At 40.7% G+C, this 21,262-nt stretch overlaps 2 protein-coding genes across 2 annotated transcripts; one reads left to right on the top strand and one right to left on the bottom strand.

Moving 5' to 3' along the window:
• Positions 1 to 1,885: 1,885 nt before the first annotated feature.
• wrap73 (WD repeat containing, antisense to TP73) lies at positions 1,886 to 16,465 on the top strand (the record flags this gene model as incomplete). Its single annotated transcript, XM_079226617.1, has 12 exons — positions 1,886 to 1,954; positions 2,105 to 2,257; positions 3,422 to 3,538; positions 10,230 to 10,302; positions 11,145 to 11,248; positions 11,549 to 11,635; positions 12,937 to 13,071; positions 13,779 to 13,856; positions 13,930 to 14,032; positions 14,154 to 14,279; positions 15,124 to 15,315; positions 16,066 to 16,465. 12 exons carry the CDS (start codon positions 1,886 to 1,888, stop codon positions 16,176 to 16,178), a joined length of 1,350 nt encoding a protein of 449 aa, XP_079082743.1. The 3' UTR covers positions 16,179 to 16,465.
• A 1,725-nt stretch (positions 16,466 to 18,190) lies between these two features.
• Positions 18,191 to 20,445, bottom strand: tprg1l (tumor protein p63 regulated 1-like; the record flags this gene model as incomplete). The annotated part of the gene is made up of 6 exons (XM_079225674.1): positions 18,191 to 18,385; positions 18,983 to 19,136; positions 19,308 to 19,433; positions 19,521 to 19,571; positions 19,949 to 20,040; positions 20,227 to 20,445. The coding sequence occupies 6 exons, from the start codon at positions 20,443 to 20,445 to the stop codon at positions 18,191 to 18,193; spliced, it is 837 nt and encodes a 278-aa protein (XP_079081800.1).
• Between the last annotated feature and the right edge of the window lie 817 nt (positions 20,446 to 21,262).

Below are 21,262 nucleotides of genomic sequence, written 5' to 3'. Positions count from 1 at the left end.
AGCATAAGACTTAAGTCGGGGAATATTTTTAAGGCTTACATTTAGTTTTTTAATTTGATACAATTTCAGTTGATTTTTTTTTGTACCTATTGTGCCTATTTATATCGGCCGACTGTGCGTAGAAGACATAACGCAGAACCGTAACAAATAATAACCAGCAACTGAAACACATCCAGCTGTAAAATCATATACAAAAAATAACCAATGATTTTAAATCAAGCCACTTTTCGAGTCTTATGGAGTCTTAACCAGGTTTTTCTTCTTCTTTTTTGGGACAGCTAGGCCGTTCTTGTCAACAACTTATTATTATTTTGTTCATTTTTTATTTGTATTATTTTGCTAAACACTAAGATACCGACACACTAGCCTGCTGATAAACAAAAGACACCAACATGACATCAGTTAAATAGGCTAAGATCCCTATTCTACTCTAAGCCGTTAAAATAAATCACAAAATAAACAAAATAAACCTACCTGAAGGTTATTATTACTCCAATCCAAATACCCAAGAATTATGTTGCGCCGAGCACCTGTCTGTCTATCATCAAACATGCCAAGAGAGTGACCCTCCATATACAAACAACAAAAGAAAAACGGTATCTTTACAGTAGATATGATAACAGCGAGATTATTGACTTTTCAGAGAAACAGAATTAACTGCGAAGAGGAAAACTGCATGCTGTTCAAGGAAGTGTGAGCTTGAGGGAGACCAAGGAGGAGGTGAAGCGTTTTTTTGCGCTGGAAGAAGAAGGGAGGCGGCCGCGCGGTTTGGGCTCACATAAGCGGGAAACCTTCAACAGCTGAATATGGAAAGTAATTGATCCTATCTTGTTCCGTTGGCTAAAAGACAGGCTTGTGTGAATAAAACACAATTCACAGACTACATGAACAAAAAAAAAAAGTATGACGAGGTTAAGAAAAAAAACACATTAATATTCTATATTAGCCTACAAAATGACAAGCCTGTAAAAATAGATTATATTGTTCCTTATATGTATTAAATTGGTACACAGGCGCACATAATCACGCACACGTTGACACATACGCAGCTAAAAGGGAAAAACACAATAATTAACTACACTTCCCAGAAGGCACTACATGGCAGCAGGACCTATTTGATTGGACAACACCAGTGTGTCGTCACCGGCTCATACAAACAAACTAGCAACAGTTAGATTAACAGTCTGTGCCCTTAAAACAACCATGCGAAGAAAAAAAACGTGTATAAACTACTCGTAGGATTTTAGATTCTCATTTAATTGACGAAAGCAACTCACTCGAGGTAAGTTTGATAATTTCTGAGAGAAGATAGGGAAGAAGTAGCTAGTAGCGATAACCTGACGTTACATGCTAACGTCAGTGTTGAATGAGTCAGTGACAACTAGCTAACTAACAGCCAACTTTACCGTGAGAATATCAATTATTTTCTTCGTTCAATCTACAGCCTGCTATATTATCTTAAATACACAAATGGATAGACAGGGGATGGCACTGAAGTCGTGCTTTAGACCGGTTTAATGTGTGGTCAACGTTACTTTTAGTTGCGAGCCAACTAGCTAGCTAACGCGAGGCTAACCATCTACCTGTAGCTCAATTATTTTTGCTGAGTCTGAACGGAATGAATCCGTCTTTACTTCGTGCTTTCCCCAATACAATGACTCTTCTTGCACGAGAGAAGAACTATTTTTTGTTCTGTTTTTGTAACCCGTGTGTATGTTTACTACGTGAGGCGTGTTTATCTATTGGACTTATGGTGCCACCACGTGGTAACATTTGCGAAGTACATCAGTAGGCTGTCAAAACTGTCCATCTCTCAAGCAGTTACAAGCAACTTAGTTGGGATTTTCAGAAACGTCTTGATAACTGTATATATTTCTTGTGTAGGATGAATTTCTCTGAGGTTTTTAAGCAATCCAACCAACTCTGCAAAGTTTCCCCTGATGGGAAATATTTGGTAAGTGTTAAAAATACTAATGTTGTGTAATGCAGTAGACATACTACTTAACACTTATTTAATTTCCATGGTTAGGTTGCCAGTTACAAATATATAAAAGTGAAGCGTGTTAGAAGTCTTGTTCTCGCTGACTTTGGCCGTTCTTGTCAGGCTACCTGTGTGCAGTACAGGCTGGTGGTGCGAGACGCGAGCACACTGCAGATCCTACAGCTCTACACTTGCTTGGACCAGATATCCCACATGGACTGGTCTTCTGACTCTCTCTTTATCCTCTGTGCTATGTACAAGAGGGGACTGGTACAGGTAAGCTAACAGAAGTGGACATCAATATATGTAACTCGACATGTAGTGTAAATGCTGGTGATCGGTATGTGAGGTTAAAACAGTTTACTGCTCAATTAATTGTTATATTTAATCCAGAAAATGTTGTTATTATGTTATGTAATGTAGTCATGCATTTTTATTTATTTATTTTAATACAGAGTATCACTATAACCACTGGACAGTACAAATAAGCAATATAAAGGCATCTCTTTGGGTTCCAGTAGCTTGTGGTAATTTTCCATTCAGTTTGACTAACATTTTATGGATCAAACCATTAACTAAAACACCTAATGAGTCATCGAGCGACGATCAACAACAAAAAAAGGTTTGTTGCAGTTTAGTTTATTTAAATTTTTTGTGACTGGAAGATCCATAATGTTTTAGCTGGAGTTGTGTCTGACAGGTAAACATGAGATGAAGTGTTCTCTGGATTGTATTTGCATTGAACTACAAAAAGGCATAATGCTAATAATTTACCATATACTGTTTTAACAAATGCAAAAATAATGTTTCCTCTTCAAAATAAGTATTCTATGTCTTCACTGGTAGGGGTTTGAGTAACTTTGTAAAGAGTTACTGAATGCATATCCTGTTTTACATCAGTTGTTTCTTCTTTTAGAAAAGGTTAAACTGTTTTCCATGAATCTTTTTTAACAGTGACAATAATAAGTTTACACATGTGTGTTTCCTTCCTAAACACAAAGGCATATTTCATTTATTAAACCATGCTGTTTATTTCTCGTCTTTAAAAAAAAAAAAAAAAAGCTCACTTGCATCAGGTCCTCTTGGAACGCTTAAAAAAAAAATACTAAACTAATTATGTGTGATGAATTGATATTGTAAAATGGGGTTACTACCTATATTCATATTTTTTGGGAAGAACTTGCATCTAATCAAGAAACAGAGCCTGTAATAATTATTATTATTATTTTTTTTTTTTGTGCATATTAGTTTAATGTCAGCCTTATGTGCATCTAGTAGCTTACCTTTGGAGGGGTATCCACCGCCAGTCTTTCATGGTTTCTGGTGCTCGAGTGTTTCTTTCTGTTTGAAATCAATTTTAGGGAGATGCAGGATGTGTGTGCTGGATGTCATCAGTGACGGCTGATTGCTGTCCTTCTGTCACTCTTTGTTTCTCTTCAGGTGTGGTCTCTTGAGCAGCCAGACTGGCACTGTAAGATTGATGAGGGCTCAATAGGACTAGTTTCCTCGCGTTGGAGTCCAGACGGACGTCACATTCTCAACACCACTGAGTTCCATGTAAGTGTGAAGTTGGTGCGTGCATGCATTCATGCGCACGAAAGTGTGTTTATGCATATGCTTGTCTGGTTTCAACTGTTGCTGGCCCGCAAGGAAGGGGGACCTGAAAATAGCCGGACACCAGAGACTGCCTTGACCGCCCCTACACCCCCCCACCTGCTGCATGTATTCAGCCTGATTTCATAGTTCCCCTCCTGTTAGCGTCCTGTCATACATGGGTCTCAAGTACCTCTGGAACATGGGTGCAATGTAGATATGCCCTTCCAATCTATGTCTGGTATTTCCTTTGGCAGCAACTCCTATTAATGATGTTCTTAGGCTGCACCCAAACAAATATGTTTTTGTTTTGAAAACAAAGCATAAACACAAGCATTTAAGTGTTTGGGGGGGGAAGCGAAAGAAAGAAAGAAATGTGGTCAATACTAACATACCTGAAAACGCATATTGCGTGCCCATTCAAGAACAGCATGCACGTGGCGCGTGAACAGGAAAGCAGGTTGTCTACTCTGTGGTTGCTTAGTTACAGAAAATACAAGTATCTTGTTTAATTAATACTTAAACTCTTTTCTTTGTCTTCCACACACATACACTAAAACAGGGACAGATTTAGTGGGGAAAAAAGCTTGGATAGCAAAAGGAAAGTCCTCCGTGTTCATGTTAATCGCCCTCCTCAAAGCTGCTAACCATGCGTTTAGACGTCCGCTCCATAGACAAGTGAGGAATCAGGGATGGACACGTTGTAACTCGACTGATGAGAGCCAATCAAGATGTGAACATGGGTCTCAGTTTCTGCCCAGCCACACTAAAATGCAGCCCTGAAGTTTTCACATTTTAAATGCCGTGAGCAGCGCCGGTGTAGTATGAAGGCCAGGCATACGTAGGCAAAAATAATGCAAGTTATAACGAAAAAGTGTTGGGAGAAGCCTTTTGTGGATTGTTCTACAAATCTACTGCCTTTGAGCAAACTGGTCTTGTTTGGTCATGTTTCTTACGTTTAGTAAAAACCATAGTTATATAAATACACTGGTCACACTTTGTAAGCAAGCAAAGGATGAAAAGGAGATTAAGTTAAACTTGACCAAAGCTTGGCTGGTGGTGTTTTTGGCCCTCACTTCTGTGTACGTCGATGAATCAATAATATACTATACCAAGACTGATACTGGATGTTTTAGGCTGAGACTAATATTGGCAATGTTGCCGTTGTAAAAAGTCTGATATTTCTGTACTGCAATTCTTAACTGTACACCAATACACATTATCCTTAAAGAGCTAATGTGGGCCAGTATATCGGCACAGGCATGGATATCTATCTATCTATCTATCTATCGATCTATCTATCGATATATATCTTATTTGTTAATCTGGACCTTTTTTTCAGTATAATCAAGCATTTTTGATAATATTGGGGGGTTTTATTTTATATTGGGGTTTTCAGTTTTACTACCAGAGAGATTTCATTACTTTAAATACTTAAAATATGCATCATGTGAAAGGAAATGTGACAATTTATCCCATTTGCCAAAAACAGGCCAATAAAGAAAAAGAGTCTGGAGATGTTGAGAGTTGTTCATAACAGTCTGCAGAATTAAACCCAGACTAATAAAGATGTGTTCAGCTCCCTTCAATGCCTCTCGATGTAAATCCTGGTGTACATTCACTTCATAGTAAGCCGGTGCTGTAAGGGGTGAGACGCTACAGCAGCTATGTGGAATATGATGGGGCACCATCTTGGGCTGTGTCTGTCGGGCTGAACCTGACTCCAGGAATCATTTGACAGGTGTTGTGGCCCAACACACAACTGTGTCTGGTCTGGAGAAGGGTGCAGGGAGTGCAAGCGTCTGTGGCATGTCTGCTTTGTGTCTGTCTGCGTCTTACCAAAATGAAATAGAAAAGAATGGAGGCTCTTTCTCAAAGTAGATATAGCATCTGCATAGAGTGTAAATTAGTTAAAAAGGTCAATATCAAAAGTATTTAATTTTGGATGTATCTGTGTCAAATTAAGTGTCAACTGGAACTGCTTTCTGTGATTGATTTCCTGAAACCATTATTCAATCATCCAAAAAATAATTGGCAGCTATTTGGATAATCAATAAATTGATTTTTTTTCCCAGCACAAATGTCAGTCATGTAATAACATATAGACAAAACGTTTAATAGAGAAAATGGGGAGATTAAAATAGCTCTTAGTTGCTGGCCTATTTTAGTATTCACCTCTTTTAGATGTTTTGTGTAGCTTGGTCTTCACAACCTTTTGAGATAGCTATTTGTTTCTTTAGATGGGTTATCCTGTGCTGTTTTTTTCACTGGAAAAATACATACAAAGGTTAGATAATCATACTCTGTTTCATTTAACATAAGTTAAGCCTTTAAGTCACACTGGGAATGGCAAAATAAATGCTGTTAAAGCAAGCCACCCCAAACCATTTTTTCTGATTTAATAGAGCGATAGAGAAAACCGAGATCAAGACCTGACACATAGTATTATGGATATATTATTCCTCATTCTTGATTGTCATGGCGCGATTTTCTATAAATCACTGATGGGTATTTTTTATTGTTTAATAATGACTCTCTTTTCACGGTAGTCCGTGTTTCATCATACTCTCTTCTATGCTGTTGTGCATTCATAAACGTGTTACCAACGGCCCGTTTCACCTGGCTAAACATGAGCAGCAAGTCAAGAAGCACTCAAAGTTACTGAGCATCGTTAAGTTTAAGAAACTAATTTAACGGAGCCCAAACAGGCACTGGCTACCGCATTGCCAAGGGGTCCACTGAACTTGCCTTCACCCCAGCCCAACATTTCATTAAGGCTGTGCCAGACGGGTGTTCGTGTCGGGTTTGAATTTCAGCCCCACTCATAAACAGCCTGCTATATTAACTTGTTTAGGGACAGCTGCCTGTGGTGTGGATCGTGCCACTGTGTGTGTGAGTGTGTGTGTGTGTGTGTGACAGAGTGAGTGTGTGTTTGTGTCTATGTGTTAGTAAATCTGCTTAGCTGGCTGTGTGTATCTGATGGTCCGTTTGTTGCTGTTACTGTGTTTTCTTTTTAAACCCAAACAGAATATTAACATATATTTCTGATTGGCAGGTACACAATAAGTTATTAGCGCACAACTGACAGTGTAACGGTGGGAGAATAACGAACCATTCTGTATCCCTAGTGCCAACCTTTAGTCCAGGCAGCTAGAAATGCTCTTGAGTTTTTCCTCGTAGGCCCAAAGTTAGAACTACAATGTGTTTTGAGGCAGACGTGTTGAACAAATTAGTTGTTTTTAAATATGGGATGGCGCCATGCCACTGATTTAATAGGAAGTATCATTGCTGAAACCTAGCCTATGAATTGTAAGACTTCACGCTAGTTGTCTGTTTGATGAATTCACATCGTTTATCTTCGGACCTCACAAAATGCCACTCGCACATCCATGTTAATCCACCATCACCAGCTGAGGGGCGATAAAGTGAGGGTGGAAAAACTCCTGCCAAGGACATCGTTGCGCTTGACTTCTCTAATGGTTTTTTACATTGTTGGGATTGGATTAGCAATAGCATTCTTGGCCAGTGCTGCTGGAGACCTGCTAGCCCAGTAGCATTGTTGGCAACAACGCTTACTGAGCTAAACTACAAATGTAGGCAGCAGCTGCACTGCGAGACGGGACAATGGCTCACCCATACCTATGTGTGGGCGGCAAGAGGCTCCAGTTCCTTGGTAGAATCATGAGGCTGTAACAGGAGAAATAGGCTATATTGGTTTGAGATGGCTTCCTATGTGGAATGCCTGCAGTCTAATCCTCTGCTGACAGATAGGACTATATGGCACCAGAAACACTCGCCCATTCTCTCCCACTCACATAGGCGAGCAGCAAGAATGGCTGATAGATAGGTTTTATTCCAGGTTGCTGTCAGTGACTTTGGTCTCCAACTGATTGTGTGGTTCTCATGTTTCCCACAGGCTGCACGGTTGGTAATGTTCCCAAATTCACTGGTTTTCTTGTCATGAATACTTGATAATAGATATTAAGTGGATGTGATGGTAGAAATTATCTTTAATTGTCCCATTTGGCATAACATGTCAAGTGGATATCATTTGTGCAATTCTCAATTACAGTTACAGTCCCAAAGGGATTTGCAGGTGGCATATTATACAACAATAATTCAAGCCCTTTTTATAAAACCACCCCATTTGATAAAAATCCTAATCTGGAATCCTTGTACATTTAGTGATCAAAACTATATTAAATTGTACATGTCTGTAACTGCAGCCATTGCTGATCACCAGTTGCAGTTATTCTAACCACGGCATAGACGGGAATTCTTCCGTCTCTGATGGATAAACAGCAGCTGTTGTATGTGAGTTTAGCCTTTTCATGCCACCCTCAAGTCCCTTGCCCCCATCCCCAAGCTACTGCTCACCTTTGGTGAGGATACTTCATCGAAAGTGTAGCTTTACCAACTAAGGATCTTATTGCATAGCACCCCACATGGAAAAGCATTTCCCACCTATTTTCTTCATGCTGCCCATCCTCCACCCAGTTTTAAGTTACACTGCCTTTCGGGTCTTGATCTCCACTCATCCCCTATGTGGTGGGTTCAAGGCATCTAAGATGTGTAAGTGTGTTTGTGTTTGCGCAATGTTGATATCGGTTGCCACGGCACCGTGTTTGAGGGGATGTCCAGGAAGCGTGCAGGGAGGTGTTATTACAGGGTCGACACAGCTGGATGTCTTGACCAAACAGGAGAGTCGACACTTCAGCCCAGTTAGGTGACAGACTTTGCCCAGTTCAAATGTCTGTCTGCAAACTATGATGAAAGCCCTGTCACTTCAATAGTTTTAGCTTTGCACTTTCTTAAATGCAAAACACAGCATAAAGGGTAGGCTGAAGTTTGCATTGCCAAAATATGTTTTAAATATTTTTTTATGTTATTATTTGTGTGTATATCTGGCTCTCTCCAGAGTCATATACACATCTTTTCACATCTTTTAGATCAAAACATGATCCCACAGGGCTTAATGCACCCACATTATATGGGCTTACTGTAAAGGACGATATGAGCGCCATGCATTTCACACCCTTACTGTTCCAGTGTTGGACTTGCATGCCCTTGATATTTTTATGTTTGTAATGACCACTGTACTCTATGTATGTCCATTTAATGCAATTGTAGGCTTGTCACTCTTGTCCTGTTATTGTTATCAGCTCTCTGTGAACACCTTAACACCATGCAATGCTACAGTAGGACACACCACAGCGTCTATAACGGTGTCCTAAATACTCATGTGCTTCTTGTTTCTTGAATGGCAAGATACAACATATCATACTGGTCCTTGAGTCAAAAATGTTTCACTGTTGGCTGAGTGCCACCAATCTTGTTAAAGTGAGACAAGATTATTTGACAAGTATTTGAGTGACTGCTGTCAAAACTGTGCATTAGCACAACTGGTCTTTGTTATGCCGACTTGTGGTCAGGTAGTTATTCTTTGGCACTGCTTCTCATTTGTGGGAATGTACTTAAGCGGCTGACTATGCAACTTGCCGTTAATTTGTGAGTGACACTTACATCAATGGACTGCTCCTATTGTGTCAAGATGTTTTGGATCTGTTAATTTAATATTTGCTCACGTCCTAAGTTAATGGGCAGAATCTCTTTCGATCCCTGTCAGTTACTACCACCCTTGAACATTGTTCATTCCCTGTGGAAATACACTTCACACACTCGGGGTCCAACAGGGCCATCCATCTAATGATGGAGGGATTCAATGTCAGTGTCTTATATCCCTGACAGAGATTTATCGTAGACCTCTTCAAAGACATAAGGCTCTCTGTCCACAGCCGGTTATGGGTGTGGTGGGCCATGCTAGCCTGGACTGTAATCTGGATCTGTCCTGCTGATGGAAACATCTTTGGTGTAGAGGAGCACTGACAGGCCTCAGTATAGGCTCGTGGCCTAGTTATTGAGCTTGTATTGGGTCGCTATTGACACCCAGTCACCATAGACAACACTTTCACAGCCAGATTTAAGTCCTACTGAAGGCTAGTGGTTGAATGTATCTTATTTACAGTAGTAGAAGTCTAGGAGGGTATCTGGTCCAAAATTGTCATTCAATTTTCTCAAAGTGGCTCGTAAAATCACTGTGTGCTTCAACACCCCAACTCGAATCTAACACGTGGTGTTTTGAGCTGTACTCAACAGATTTATCAGAATGGCTGGTATTGTATTTTAGCTTATCAGAGAGATCGCTATCACTGTATATGTCTGCTGGTAAGTAACAAGAAGTTACAGACAAAAATTCTAAAGATATTTGTGTAACGACAACACGGTTTCTAAATTACCTCAGTTTGTCCACTGGAGAGCACTGAAAACTTACTTTTTGACTGTAAAATGTCCCACTCGGTATGTATCTTGGTCAAAATTATTCAATAACCACAGTTAAAGGATCCATATTAAAATATTTGTTTGTGTTATGTCTAAGCATTGTAAAAAAAAGATTTTTGTCTTGTATGTTATTTTTTTTAAACACTTAGTCGTCAACATTATTCATGTACTGCCGTCAAAAGTCCAGTATTTCTCAGGCACTAACTTGATGTATGCATGCCCTTTGCGCTGCCTGGCAGTATGGTGTGCTTGTCATACTTTCACTTGCAAGATAATCCACAGTAATTTTTCCCTCTTTCCTCTGGTGCCTTGACAGCTGAGAGTCACCGTCTGGTCCCTGTGCACCAAAGCTGTGTCTTACATCAAGTATCCCAAAGCATGTCAGAAAGGTCAGTATGAGAACGATATTGCTTTATTTATTTTTTCCGTGGCTTATGAGTACCTGAGAGCAGGGCCGATGGTCTGAGTGCCTCGGCATGCCCCACGAATCGCATGCCATTCTTTACCTTGTGGCGTGGCGTGACCCTGGGTGTGAAGCCAAACAATGGTCCTCTTCGCTGACAGCTGTGGCCCTCTTCAGGAAATGGGGCATGCTCTTCATAACGGGCCTGTCAGCGGCTTAGGGAAAAATGATTGTCCGTGACTCTCCCCATTTTCAGCACGCAATACCATGTCCCTCTGCGACCCGTGTGTCTTCTAAACCATCATATAAATAATATGGCAGCGATAAGTGCATACCACTAATCTGATGGTGCCGAAGTGTCAGATAATTACATTGGATGAAATAAACAGGAAGCCACTATGTTACATATTCAGTTATCAGAATAGATAATTGGCTTTTTTCTCGCCAACATATTCTGATTCTTTTTTTTTCTTTTTCTTTTTTTTATCAAAGTGGAAAATGTGTTTAAAATGTGTTGTATTTATTTATTCCTTGCTGCTGCTGTTACTAAACCTCCTCTGATGAATCAATTAAAAATTAGTGCTTAAGAAAGTGGCCAAAAGCTAAATATTAACCCATGTTATTACTTGATAAATTAATTTCAAGGACTATACTAACTTCAACTTTGACAGTATTGAACCTAACTAATGCATGTCTTTCTAGGTTGATTTTTCTTTTTTTACATTCATTTGTTGTTACGGTGTAATTGTCATTGTAAGGTATCATACTTCTGATTAAATGCCATAACTGGTTTTATTATAGCTTTCTCCCATCATCTTTCACCCACAGGTATAGATTTCAGCAGAGATGGCTGCTACATGGCCTTGGCTGAACGCCGTGACTGCAAAGACTTTGTCAGTGTATTTGTGTGCGACGACTGGCATTTACTCAGGGTAAGTAAGTATTTTACTTGAGTTTCATGGCCGTAATTATACATTTGACATTTGAGTAAGCTAAGTGTGCAACAGTTAAGAAATCATGATATCTGCCTGTGATGGTAGGACTATAATTTAGTAAAACATCTAAAAATGGATTTGCATTGAAGTATGATTCACTATACGGTATATACGCTTCACAGCCAGACGTACTCCAAATATTCATTCCTTTTCTCGAGGAAGAATTTATACAGAGAAAGAAACATGTTCTGTAAATGTGTATGTGAAGTGATTTTCTTTAACTTGACTCTGTCACAGCATTTTGAGACTGAGACACAGGACCTGGCAGGGCTGGAGTGGTCTCCCAATGGCTGTGTGCTGGCAGTGTGGGATAGCTGCCTGGAGGTGAGTCTCTTCTTTACACACTTTACATTCTACAAGAGAATAGGATAGATTGACTGCCTTGCTAGTTTTGTTGAGCAGGAACTATTTAAAGCTACGGTAGGCGCTCATTTTAGGAGCATTTTTTGTTTTATTTGTTAAAATTCTCTTTACTTCCTGACTGCAATACATTAATAAAATGCTCTGACTAAAATTGTCAGTCTTAGATCATTTAGCCATATATTTATTAACTGGCAACTAACCGTTTACTCTTAAAGGAAAAAAAAAAATCTAATAATTGTAATGTTTTTGTTGTAATTCTTCAAAGAATTTATAATTTATCTTATTTTATGTTGGCTTTGCTGTAGTTTATTGCCACATTTAGATCAGGTCACAGGTGCTCTGACAATCAGCCACCGACACACTCACAGCATCCTGTCTGAACGGCTCAATTTGTCCATACGGCCATAGACTGTCCGACATACGGAACCGGTCAAAATCTAGCTCTGGAAAAAAAAGGGTCTGTAATAAGCCCATCCGTGGCCTTCGAGAGATGCCTGAAAGAAAGGGTAGGGTGCTTTTTCTCCAAAGTTGCATACCCAAGCTTTTAAGGTTTGATTAAAAAGATGAACTGAAATCTGTTTATTAATTAACTGAAGCTGCTGGCTAAGAATGGTCAGTTTTGAGTTAAGCACGCCATTGTAGGAGTGCAGTCAACGGCCATAATTCATTGAAGTAGACAACCCCATTTTTAACAGTTTGACTTTTGAGGCTTGTGTTCATATGTTTGACGTCATATCATCTCTATAAATTAGTAAACGAGTGTCCTTGCATAAGTAAAGAAACAATATAAAATAAAAGACAACTTTGTTGCTCTCTTGACGGGAATTTCCCACTTTCCAGTAGCACAAGAAACTGAAGAGATATAAGTAGTTATACAGTAGTAGTTTGATGAAGAAAGTCACCATAGAAAATACCCTAAAGCTCCTCCATGCAGCATTAGGAATGTTGACACAGATATATGATCTGAGACAAATAGGGCACATTTACAAAGTGCCCTATTTAACAGAACTATGTGTATATATACAGTATATGTAAATACATTAAAAGCTTAGAATGCTTCATGATAGTACAGTTGACTAAGCTTAGTGGGTCATAAACAGGAGGAATGTGTATTAAATTCAGTTTATTTTGTATAGCCCAAGACATCCCTGTCCCGGGACTTCACATCGGATCAGGACCCCCCCCCCCCCAAAAAAAAAACCTTCACAGGGAAAGAAATGTGTAGTGCTAGTGTTTCATGAGTGTCTGTATCCTCCCCACAGTATAAGGTGTTGCTGTATTCTCTGGATGGGCGCTTGCTGTCAGCCTACAGCGCCTATGAGTGGTCGCTGGGTGTCAAGTCTGTGACCTGGAGCCCCAACAGCCAGTTCTTGGCCATTGGCAGCTATGATGAAAAAGTATGAACAAACTCTTGATTGCTGATGACATTGAACAACACTACAAGTAATGACTGTAAAGCCATGTGTCTTAATATAGCACTTCGCTGATTTTGCTTACACTGCTCTTACATTATCAGACACACAATGGACAGTTTTAAAGAAAGGATAATTTTTTATTTTGCTAATTTTTCTTCCTTGTCCATGTTGACCGCAATGCATGTCGACCAGGGACAGTTTAGTCAGATTTAGATGAACGTGGCAAAAATATGTGTTGATGACATTTTAGTTTTATAGTTGATTCGAAAATATTGTTTTTAAGTTTTATTTCAGGAAACAAAACAATGGATTTTTAGCTGTGTACTTCAAGCTAATGTAGCCTCAAGCAGAGATGAGCAACGGGCCACAGAGGTCACTTTATTTATTGTCAAGCTGGAAGTCGTCGGCCCCAACCAACAAGTTCTGAAACTTAAAGACATTCATCAGGCTCTGCACAGCGACATCTTGAACCACAAAAGGCTTTATACAACTTTTTCAGATATGCAGTTGTGACCTGTAAACGGACTATAATGTGTAAAATTGGTGATCAGAGAAATGCGTTTCTGCAAATAAAGAATAGTATAAACTTTCAGTATTAGATATGTTTTGACATAATCATATATTATGATTTGTTGTGTTATTAATATTAGTACAAAGTAAATGATGAGACTTTAATCCCCTCATGTCAGGTGCGCATCCTCAATCATATCACGTGGAAGAAAATCACCCAGTTTGAGCACCTATCATCCATCAACAACACAAAAGCAGTGAGTATTTTCCAGGCTTCACGATGAGCCTTGAAGGTATTGCAGTACAATTAACTGTTTGTTGTGTTTCAAGGTTGTGTATAAGGAAGTGGAGAAAAGGACGGCTGTTGTCAGTGATGACCTATCACTACACACCATCACAATTGGCACCGCCCTCTTCAACACCCAGAGCAAATGTATGTAATGTGTCACCTTTTGAAAGAAATTATCTAAAAGCAGTATTTGACTAAAACTACTGAGGTCAATTAACCAACTTTGTCAATCTACAATCTATTTTTTTGTGCTTGACCACTCCAGACGAGATCTGCCCATCGCCAGTCCAAATTCCTGTCGTCAAACCGGACCCAGACCGAGCCAACCCCAAGATTGGTGTCTCTTCTTTAGCATTCAGCTCAGATAGTCGCTATCTAGCCACCAAAAACGGTAAAACTTCACAGCTGTTCACTTTGACTGTCATTGTGAACCCAAGTGGGTTCCCTCAGGCCCTTTAAAAAGTCATAAAAGGCATTACTTTTATTAATTGTTTTAGGCCTTAATGGGTATTTAGATGTCTTGAAGCAATTTTTCAAAAGTCTTGAAAATTTTAAGACATGGAAAGTAGGGTTTTAGTAATCTTTTACTGACATTGCAACTGTGTATAACTTTGAGCTGATTATGAAACTGACTATATGACCTGCATAAGTAAACAAGACCATCAGAGTCTGTTTCTATGTAGTTATTATTAATGCTTGTTGGATGAAATCATGCACGTTCCCCAGAAACTCCTTTACTCAGACTGAGAGGTCTTCCAGTCTAAGGGGACTCTGGAGCTCGCAAACACTCCCACTTTCGTCCACAGGGTCCGACAAAATCAACACAAAAGGAAAATTCTTTTTCGTACTTTTGAATCCATGTTTAAAAAAATATATAATTTCCCGAATGCATTAACATCATGCAGATCAGAAAGGCTGAGCCAACAACTCCCATTTTTGTTTCCATAGGGAGGCTTGGAACAAATGCACAGGTAGCATTAATGGGGAAGTGTTTAATGTTGTGATTGAGCAAAATCATCCCTGCCTCAAGTAATTGATGTAATTTATTTTCCTCAAATGTGGTTTTGTAAAGTTGGGCTTAACTTTAATTCCATTAAAGAAATCCTAAAAAGTCTTCGATCTACCTTGCTATTTGTTGGTAGCTGTATGAACTGTGTACTGTATTATATGTAACTAACAGTTTCAACATTTTGGGTCGTTAACTTTTGGCTTTGAATGTGTTTCTCTGATCGTAGACAACATGGCCAGTGTGGTCTGGGTGTGGGACATGCGGAAGATGAGCCTGGTGGCAGTGCTTGAGCAGACATCAGCGGTGCGTTGCTTTCAGTGGGACCCCAGCCGCCCCCGGCTGGCACTGTGTACAGGCAACACCAAACTCTATCTCTGGTCCCCGGCAGGCTGTGTTTCTGTCCAAGTCCCCACTGAAGGTAACGCGCTTGGCCACAAGCAGCTGCAATACACAGCTGTATTGTGGTGTTCTCAGATATAGAAGAGGGCTCTAATGACTAACCCTAACCCTAACCCAGCTGCCAAAGGAAACAGAAGAGGTCAAACCTGGGATTCTTGTTGTATGACATTGGCTTGATTCCATTGAAATGCGTCTACGGTCAAGGTTAGAGCTGCAGTGTGTAGGGTCTGGTGACATCTTGCAGATTACAACCAACTGAATCGTTTCCTGTGTGCCACTGGAAACGTCATGTTCAACATGAAAGTGCAAATGGTCCCGTTTAGACCCAGTGTTTGGTTTGTCCGTTCTGGGCTACTGTAGAAACATGCCAGCCATCTCTGGGAAGAATACCTCTCTGTATGTACATATAAATAACTTATTCTAAGGTAAAAATATTATTTTTTTAATCCCCAGGCTATTATACATTAAAGAAATGAATGCCCCCAAAAAATGCCAGCTGATTCTGTCAAATGCTAAACTTTTCCTTTTTTAGTTTTGCTTTTGCTTTTCAAATTGTTTTTAAATGTGGATTCTTTTGCACATTTTACCTTCATTTTGTGTATGTTTAGATGTAAATGGACCCGTACTTTTATAACGCCTTTCTAGCGGCTAGTGGAGCCGGGGATCGAGCCGCCGATCCTCTGATTGAAGGACGACCCTACTCACCACTGAGCCACAGTCGCCCTCGTGTATGTGTAGTCGTAACTCTCGCCTCTTTCTATTCTGCCAGGTGGTTTACTGGTCCTGTCACTAAACTGGCACCGCAGTGGAGACTCTCTGATGCTGCTCGGGAAGGAGCAGCTGTGTTTGTGCTACATGGACACTGACCAGGAGGACAAGTGAATGACACAAAAGCTCAGGTCTCAAGAATGACTTGATTTACAGGTCTAGCTTCTTTGGCAATACACACTTGGCAGGGAATGTGTTAAGGTGATGACGGAATGACTGGCGAGGACGCTCAATCTCCACTTTGATGATGCTGAATTGTCGCTTCTCGTTGCATTTTTAATGCCCTCAGTGCAGGTTACTGGGAGGTTCCTTTTCTCTTCCAAGGTGAAACCATGGAAAACCCGCCATGACATTCCTCCCGAGCGACAAATGGATAAATCCCTTTTTTTTAAATAACCAAATGCGACCTAAAACACTAGTTTTGAACACTGTGAGAAGATGTAGGTTTACTAAGTTTTATAGATTTCACTGCACTTAAGTATTTTGTACATGTTTTACCTTGAAATTGTGTAATTATTTTTGAATAAATTATGTCATAAATAACAGCTGAAGACAAGTTGCTAAAGTGTGTACGTCAATCTTTCAGTTTATCAAAAAAAGTTTGACCCAATCCATGATTGTAATAATCTCTAAATGAAATACTTCAGAACTGGCAATTAAATATTTATTTTCCGGAAGCATTCGTGAGTTCAATGCAACAAAATAACAGAAGATAAATAAAACTCAAATAGTATTTACAAATCTATTTGAAGATATTCCTTTAAAAAAAAAATAAACATCTGTCATGCAAACTCAACTTGCAGGAAACATGCAAAAGCAAAGACCAGAACGGGGCATTTTGCCACACAATTATTCATTGGCATTGCTGAGCATGAACATATGGCCTGTTAACTTTGGTAGCACAACAATTATATTATAGGATGCAGTTCAGGGGGGAAAAAACACCTCTATCATGTTCAGAAGATTCATACAGACAGTATGTGGTTGAAGAGATTATATAAAGCTTTGCCTGCGTGAATTTCATTTAGTAACCCGTTGTTTATTCCCACTGCAGAGATTAATGCAGCCGAGTGCCAATGTGACCTTTAAGGCAATTTATGAACAAATTTAAAGTCACGGCTTATGAGTTCATGTTGCATAAAACATCTGTAACACACAACGTTTAGCTATAGTAGCTAATGCAGCGCTCCATGTGGTATATGAGCTCCATACGCTGAGCAAAGACATAATTATGCAAAAATAAACATGGAGAGCGCAACACTGGCCAATAAGAGAGGAAGGTCACACAATGCAGTTCATCATCTCCACTGAACAAGTTTCATTGGCACTCAAGAGTGTATTCCAGCTGTTGTTTTCCACAAGTAACACAGTTGAGCCCAAAACTCAGAGCCCAGATCCTGAAACAGTTTTCCTGTTGACAACACATATTATAATAATCATGTAAAATGACCTTGAAACTAAATCCCCCGATCCATCATCTTCTATTCCATTCTGTGAAGCTACCCTATGGCCCTGTGATCTGAATAATGCAATTCTTCATTTCAAACCTTATTAATGTAGCAAATATGGAGCACATTATTGGCTGGTGTTTTGGTTTCACTGTAGTTGTCACTGCTCTGCTCTGGGCGGCCTTTTCTTTTTGTTTTACTGTAGAAACAAGCCCAAACAAAGCACATCCCTGAAATAACGGCCCCCGACCAAAATCTAAATTTACACAAGGAGCATGAGACTACAAGAAGCTCGCTCTAGAATAAGTACAGAAGTGATGAATGAATGCGCTCTCTCCTTTCTCTCCAACGTATGCCACATGTGCATCCACTCCTGCGGGCCTACTTGTGGTATGGCAGTTCTACGAGCAACTCTTTGCAGGAAAGGTACATTGGGGCACAAAGAAACAAAGAAACGAAAAACATCGACAATCCATGCAGTGCTGCACATTATTTACCGACAATAGGCTTGCCGCTTGTCTGTAACACCAATTTAAGGAGGTCTGGACATCTCATGGGCTCAACTTACACACAGATTGCGCATTACACTGTCGTGGAGCGACGACTTCTCTCAGACAGCGCAGTGTAACACAGACACATGGGTGGAACTCGGTTGTAATTTGGAGAAACTGTTGATTTTTAGAAGCCGATCTTGCCGCGGGTTATGGAGTAGCCCAACTTGGCCTCGTTGTTGATGAAGGACATGATGCCGAGATAGGTCTCGATGAGCAGGGGTCTCTCCAGGATCAGGACACCGTTAGCCCGACCGGGGATGGGGTGCTCCCTATGTGCTTTCTTCACTGCCTGCACCAGCTGGGTCCTGAAGTTGTCCAACTTGGGAAGTAAAAGAAAAAGAGCATGACACCAAAACACCCCTCCAAAAACTTCAAATCTGTTATTTTAGTTAATAATGTTAATAACGCGTCTGGAATGAAAGCAACATCTTCTGGAGCTGCTCTCAGGTGTGGAATAATGGCTATACTTGAGACTTGAATTTCACACAATGCTAATGGTGCTGTAGGAGAAAATGAAGTCATACCCCCAGCACATTGCCCCAGGCGCTATTGTTGCTTTGCCAACAACTCTGAAAATAACTGTTCATACGCAAAGACATGCTGACACTGTTAAGTTATATGAATAGCTGTCGTTCTCTAAAGGGAGGACTTTTATCTTCAAGGCAGCAATCGGTCTATTGTTATCAGATAGACTGTGACTGCGAGGGCATGAATTAAAGGTTGCAGATACGACTCAAATATGGCTGAGATCAGCATTGTTGCTTTGTGAAATAAGCAGGAGGCCAACACAAAAACTAAACATGTCCACGTACCTTATTTTAAGCTTTAAATCTTCTGATGTTTTTCAAATGTAAAATAATCCATTATATGATGACTCAAAATGCATTTTAGTCTCAGTCAATGAAGGAGCTTCTACCTGGCAGAGAGAGGCCACCGTCTCGTCAGCGTGGGCCATGGGGTGCTCTGTGAGGGTGGCGTAGGGCATGTCTGTAGACCAGGGGTTCCAGCGGTGTAGGAACGAGGCCCGAGGACGTTTGTCCCACTGGACACGAATCCCGTAGCCCTCCCTCCTGTAAGAAAACACAACGCTGTGAGAGCTTCTGGAATTTTAAGGATCAGCCAGCGACCAAGTCACCAAGCTGAGCCGCGTATGTTTAGAAGGAGACAGTGGAAAAAAACTATTTCTTTCCTGTACCCTTCTATTCAGTAGATGTTTAAAGGCATTAAACAGGCTTGCGTACTTGTTAAGGGATTTCGGTGGGAACTCAAACTCGCCCACTGAGAGCGTGTCTACGGCGTTGAGAGAGATCCTGACGACCTGCTGACACAACAGGTTGATGAAGTCGTACTTGCACACCAGCAACGACCTGGGCACACGATCAAAACATGTCAAATTGTGTTGACATACAAGGTAAAATGTCATTTATGGTGTTCTAATATACTTATTGACTTACCTATCAGTTATAAGCACGAGTCTTTCCCTCTCATTGTTCCAGTGGTCAATTCTGCAGAAAACCCACACAAGTTTGACAAATTGGGCAGCTGCTTTTTGACCGTTGTAAAGCACACTTTGAACTTGGTTCTCTCTCTTTACTTGGTTGACTCACATTTGTAGTTTACTCGGTGACAATAAATGTATGAATCTACAAGATGATGAGGAAAAACGATCAAATGTGTGGCTCCCATTTAAATATAGTTTAACATGTAAATATGGATGAGCAGCTGGTTTCAAAACCAGATCCTTAAAATCTGCCAGTTCACTGTAAACAAACATTTCCTCTGCAGCCATCTGGAAGAGCATGACACCCCACCAGTGAGCGCAGCAGCTCGGCCCATGTTTCAGGTGGACAACAAACCAGTGAAATGCTGCTGGGATACTCACTCTGCCAGCAGCCAGACGCTGAGCACCTCTCCATCCTCAGAAGGGAGTGCCACAGTCCTGATGTCGCTCACAGCCTGCTCAATGGTGCCTGGCTGAGATCAGCATCACACAACAGGAGTCATCAGCATCAGCCATCCCTCCCTGTGGTGAGCTGGTGTAGCTTTGACTATTTATCACACTTCTCTGATCAATGGGAGTGTATTGAAAATGCGCTATTTGGAAGAGGCATGCTGTGTAATAAAAAAATAAAAAATCGGTTGCGACGTCGAGTCACTTACCCTGAACACGAAGTAGTCCTTCACCTTCGCCTGCATCGTGGGGTTGTGCACGTGGAAAGGCGTCAGCGTCTGCAGCGGGTGGCAGCAGGCTCCGTGCCCGAGGCTGCGGCCGGCCTCCGGCGGCGTGAAGGCGACCTCGACCCCCTCCTCGGCTTCCGCAGAGTGGAGGATGGCGACGCCCGGACTCTCCGGATCCACGGCGTCGTTCAGCTGGAGCATCGTGCAGCAGACGCGGGGTGTGCGGCCGAGTGTTAGATCACACGACGTCCCTGCGATGGTGCAGACTCACCCATTGCGCATGGACAATGTTATGATTGTGAGCGCGACGAGGAAGCAGAGCAGAGCCCTCTTGCTTCACTTCCCCCTCTTTTTCATTTCCTTCCTCTTAAAGGGACATTCACGGAGATAATTGCGGAAACAGGTGTTCAGAGTGGTTGAGCCCACTTTGACTGAATAATCCGAACTGGCTGGTGTTCAAATTGATTCTATATATCCTATTAACCTCTAATTATGTGGTTATGACTCATTATTTAATCCTACACCCTCAGCCTGCTTGAGTGTTTTCATTGGCTCGTGTCCAATTTAAGCTAGAAGGGTTTAATAATGGTGTTGGGATCAGGCAGGAGCGGGTTTGGTAATTAGTAAGTATAATACATGTAATTATTGAAATTAATACAATTAAAATTATTAAATGATTGCCTGTGGTCTGATGAGTCCTCCCTGTCCATTGGCAGCTTTGGTTGTTCTGACTGTGTGACATTAGGAAACTCAATGTATTGTCTGATGCTTTTCCCCATCCCAAGATTGAAGATGCCCTGTTTGCTGGTGGTCCTCCTGGTTTGATACCGATTTGAGTGGTATGTGTATTTTCTGAGGAGGAGGAAGGACGAGAGTAAGATGTTGTAAACGTAAGTAGCACCCTTACAAAGCAAGACCATAAATATGCTACAAACGAAACAGAGTGTTGAATCTGGTGACTTTTAAACACTTTTTAGATAAATAAGAAGAATGTTTTGCCAAAAAATGTGTGCAGTAG

Source organism: Taurulus bubalis (genome assembly GCF_910589615.1).
Source record: "Taurulus bubalis genome assembly, chromosome: 11".
In the NCBI taxonomy this organism is placed as follows: Eukaryota; Metazoa; Chordata; class Actinopteri; order Perciformes; family Cottidae; genus Taurulus; species Taurulus bubalis.
The sequence above is the reverse complement of the archived record's forward strand: the minus strand, read 5'-3'. Positions and strand labels throughout refer to the sequence as shown.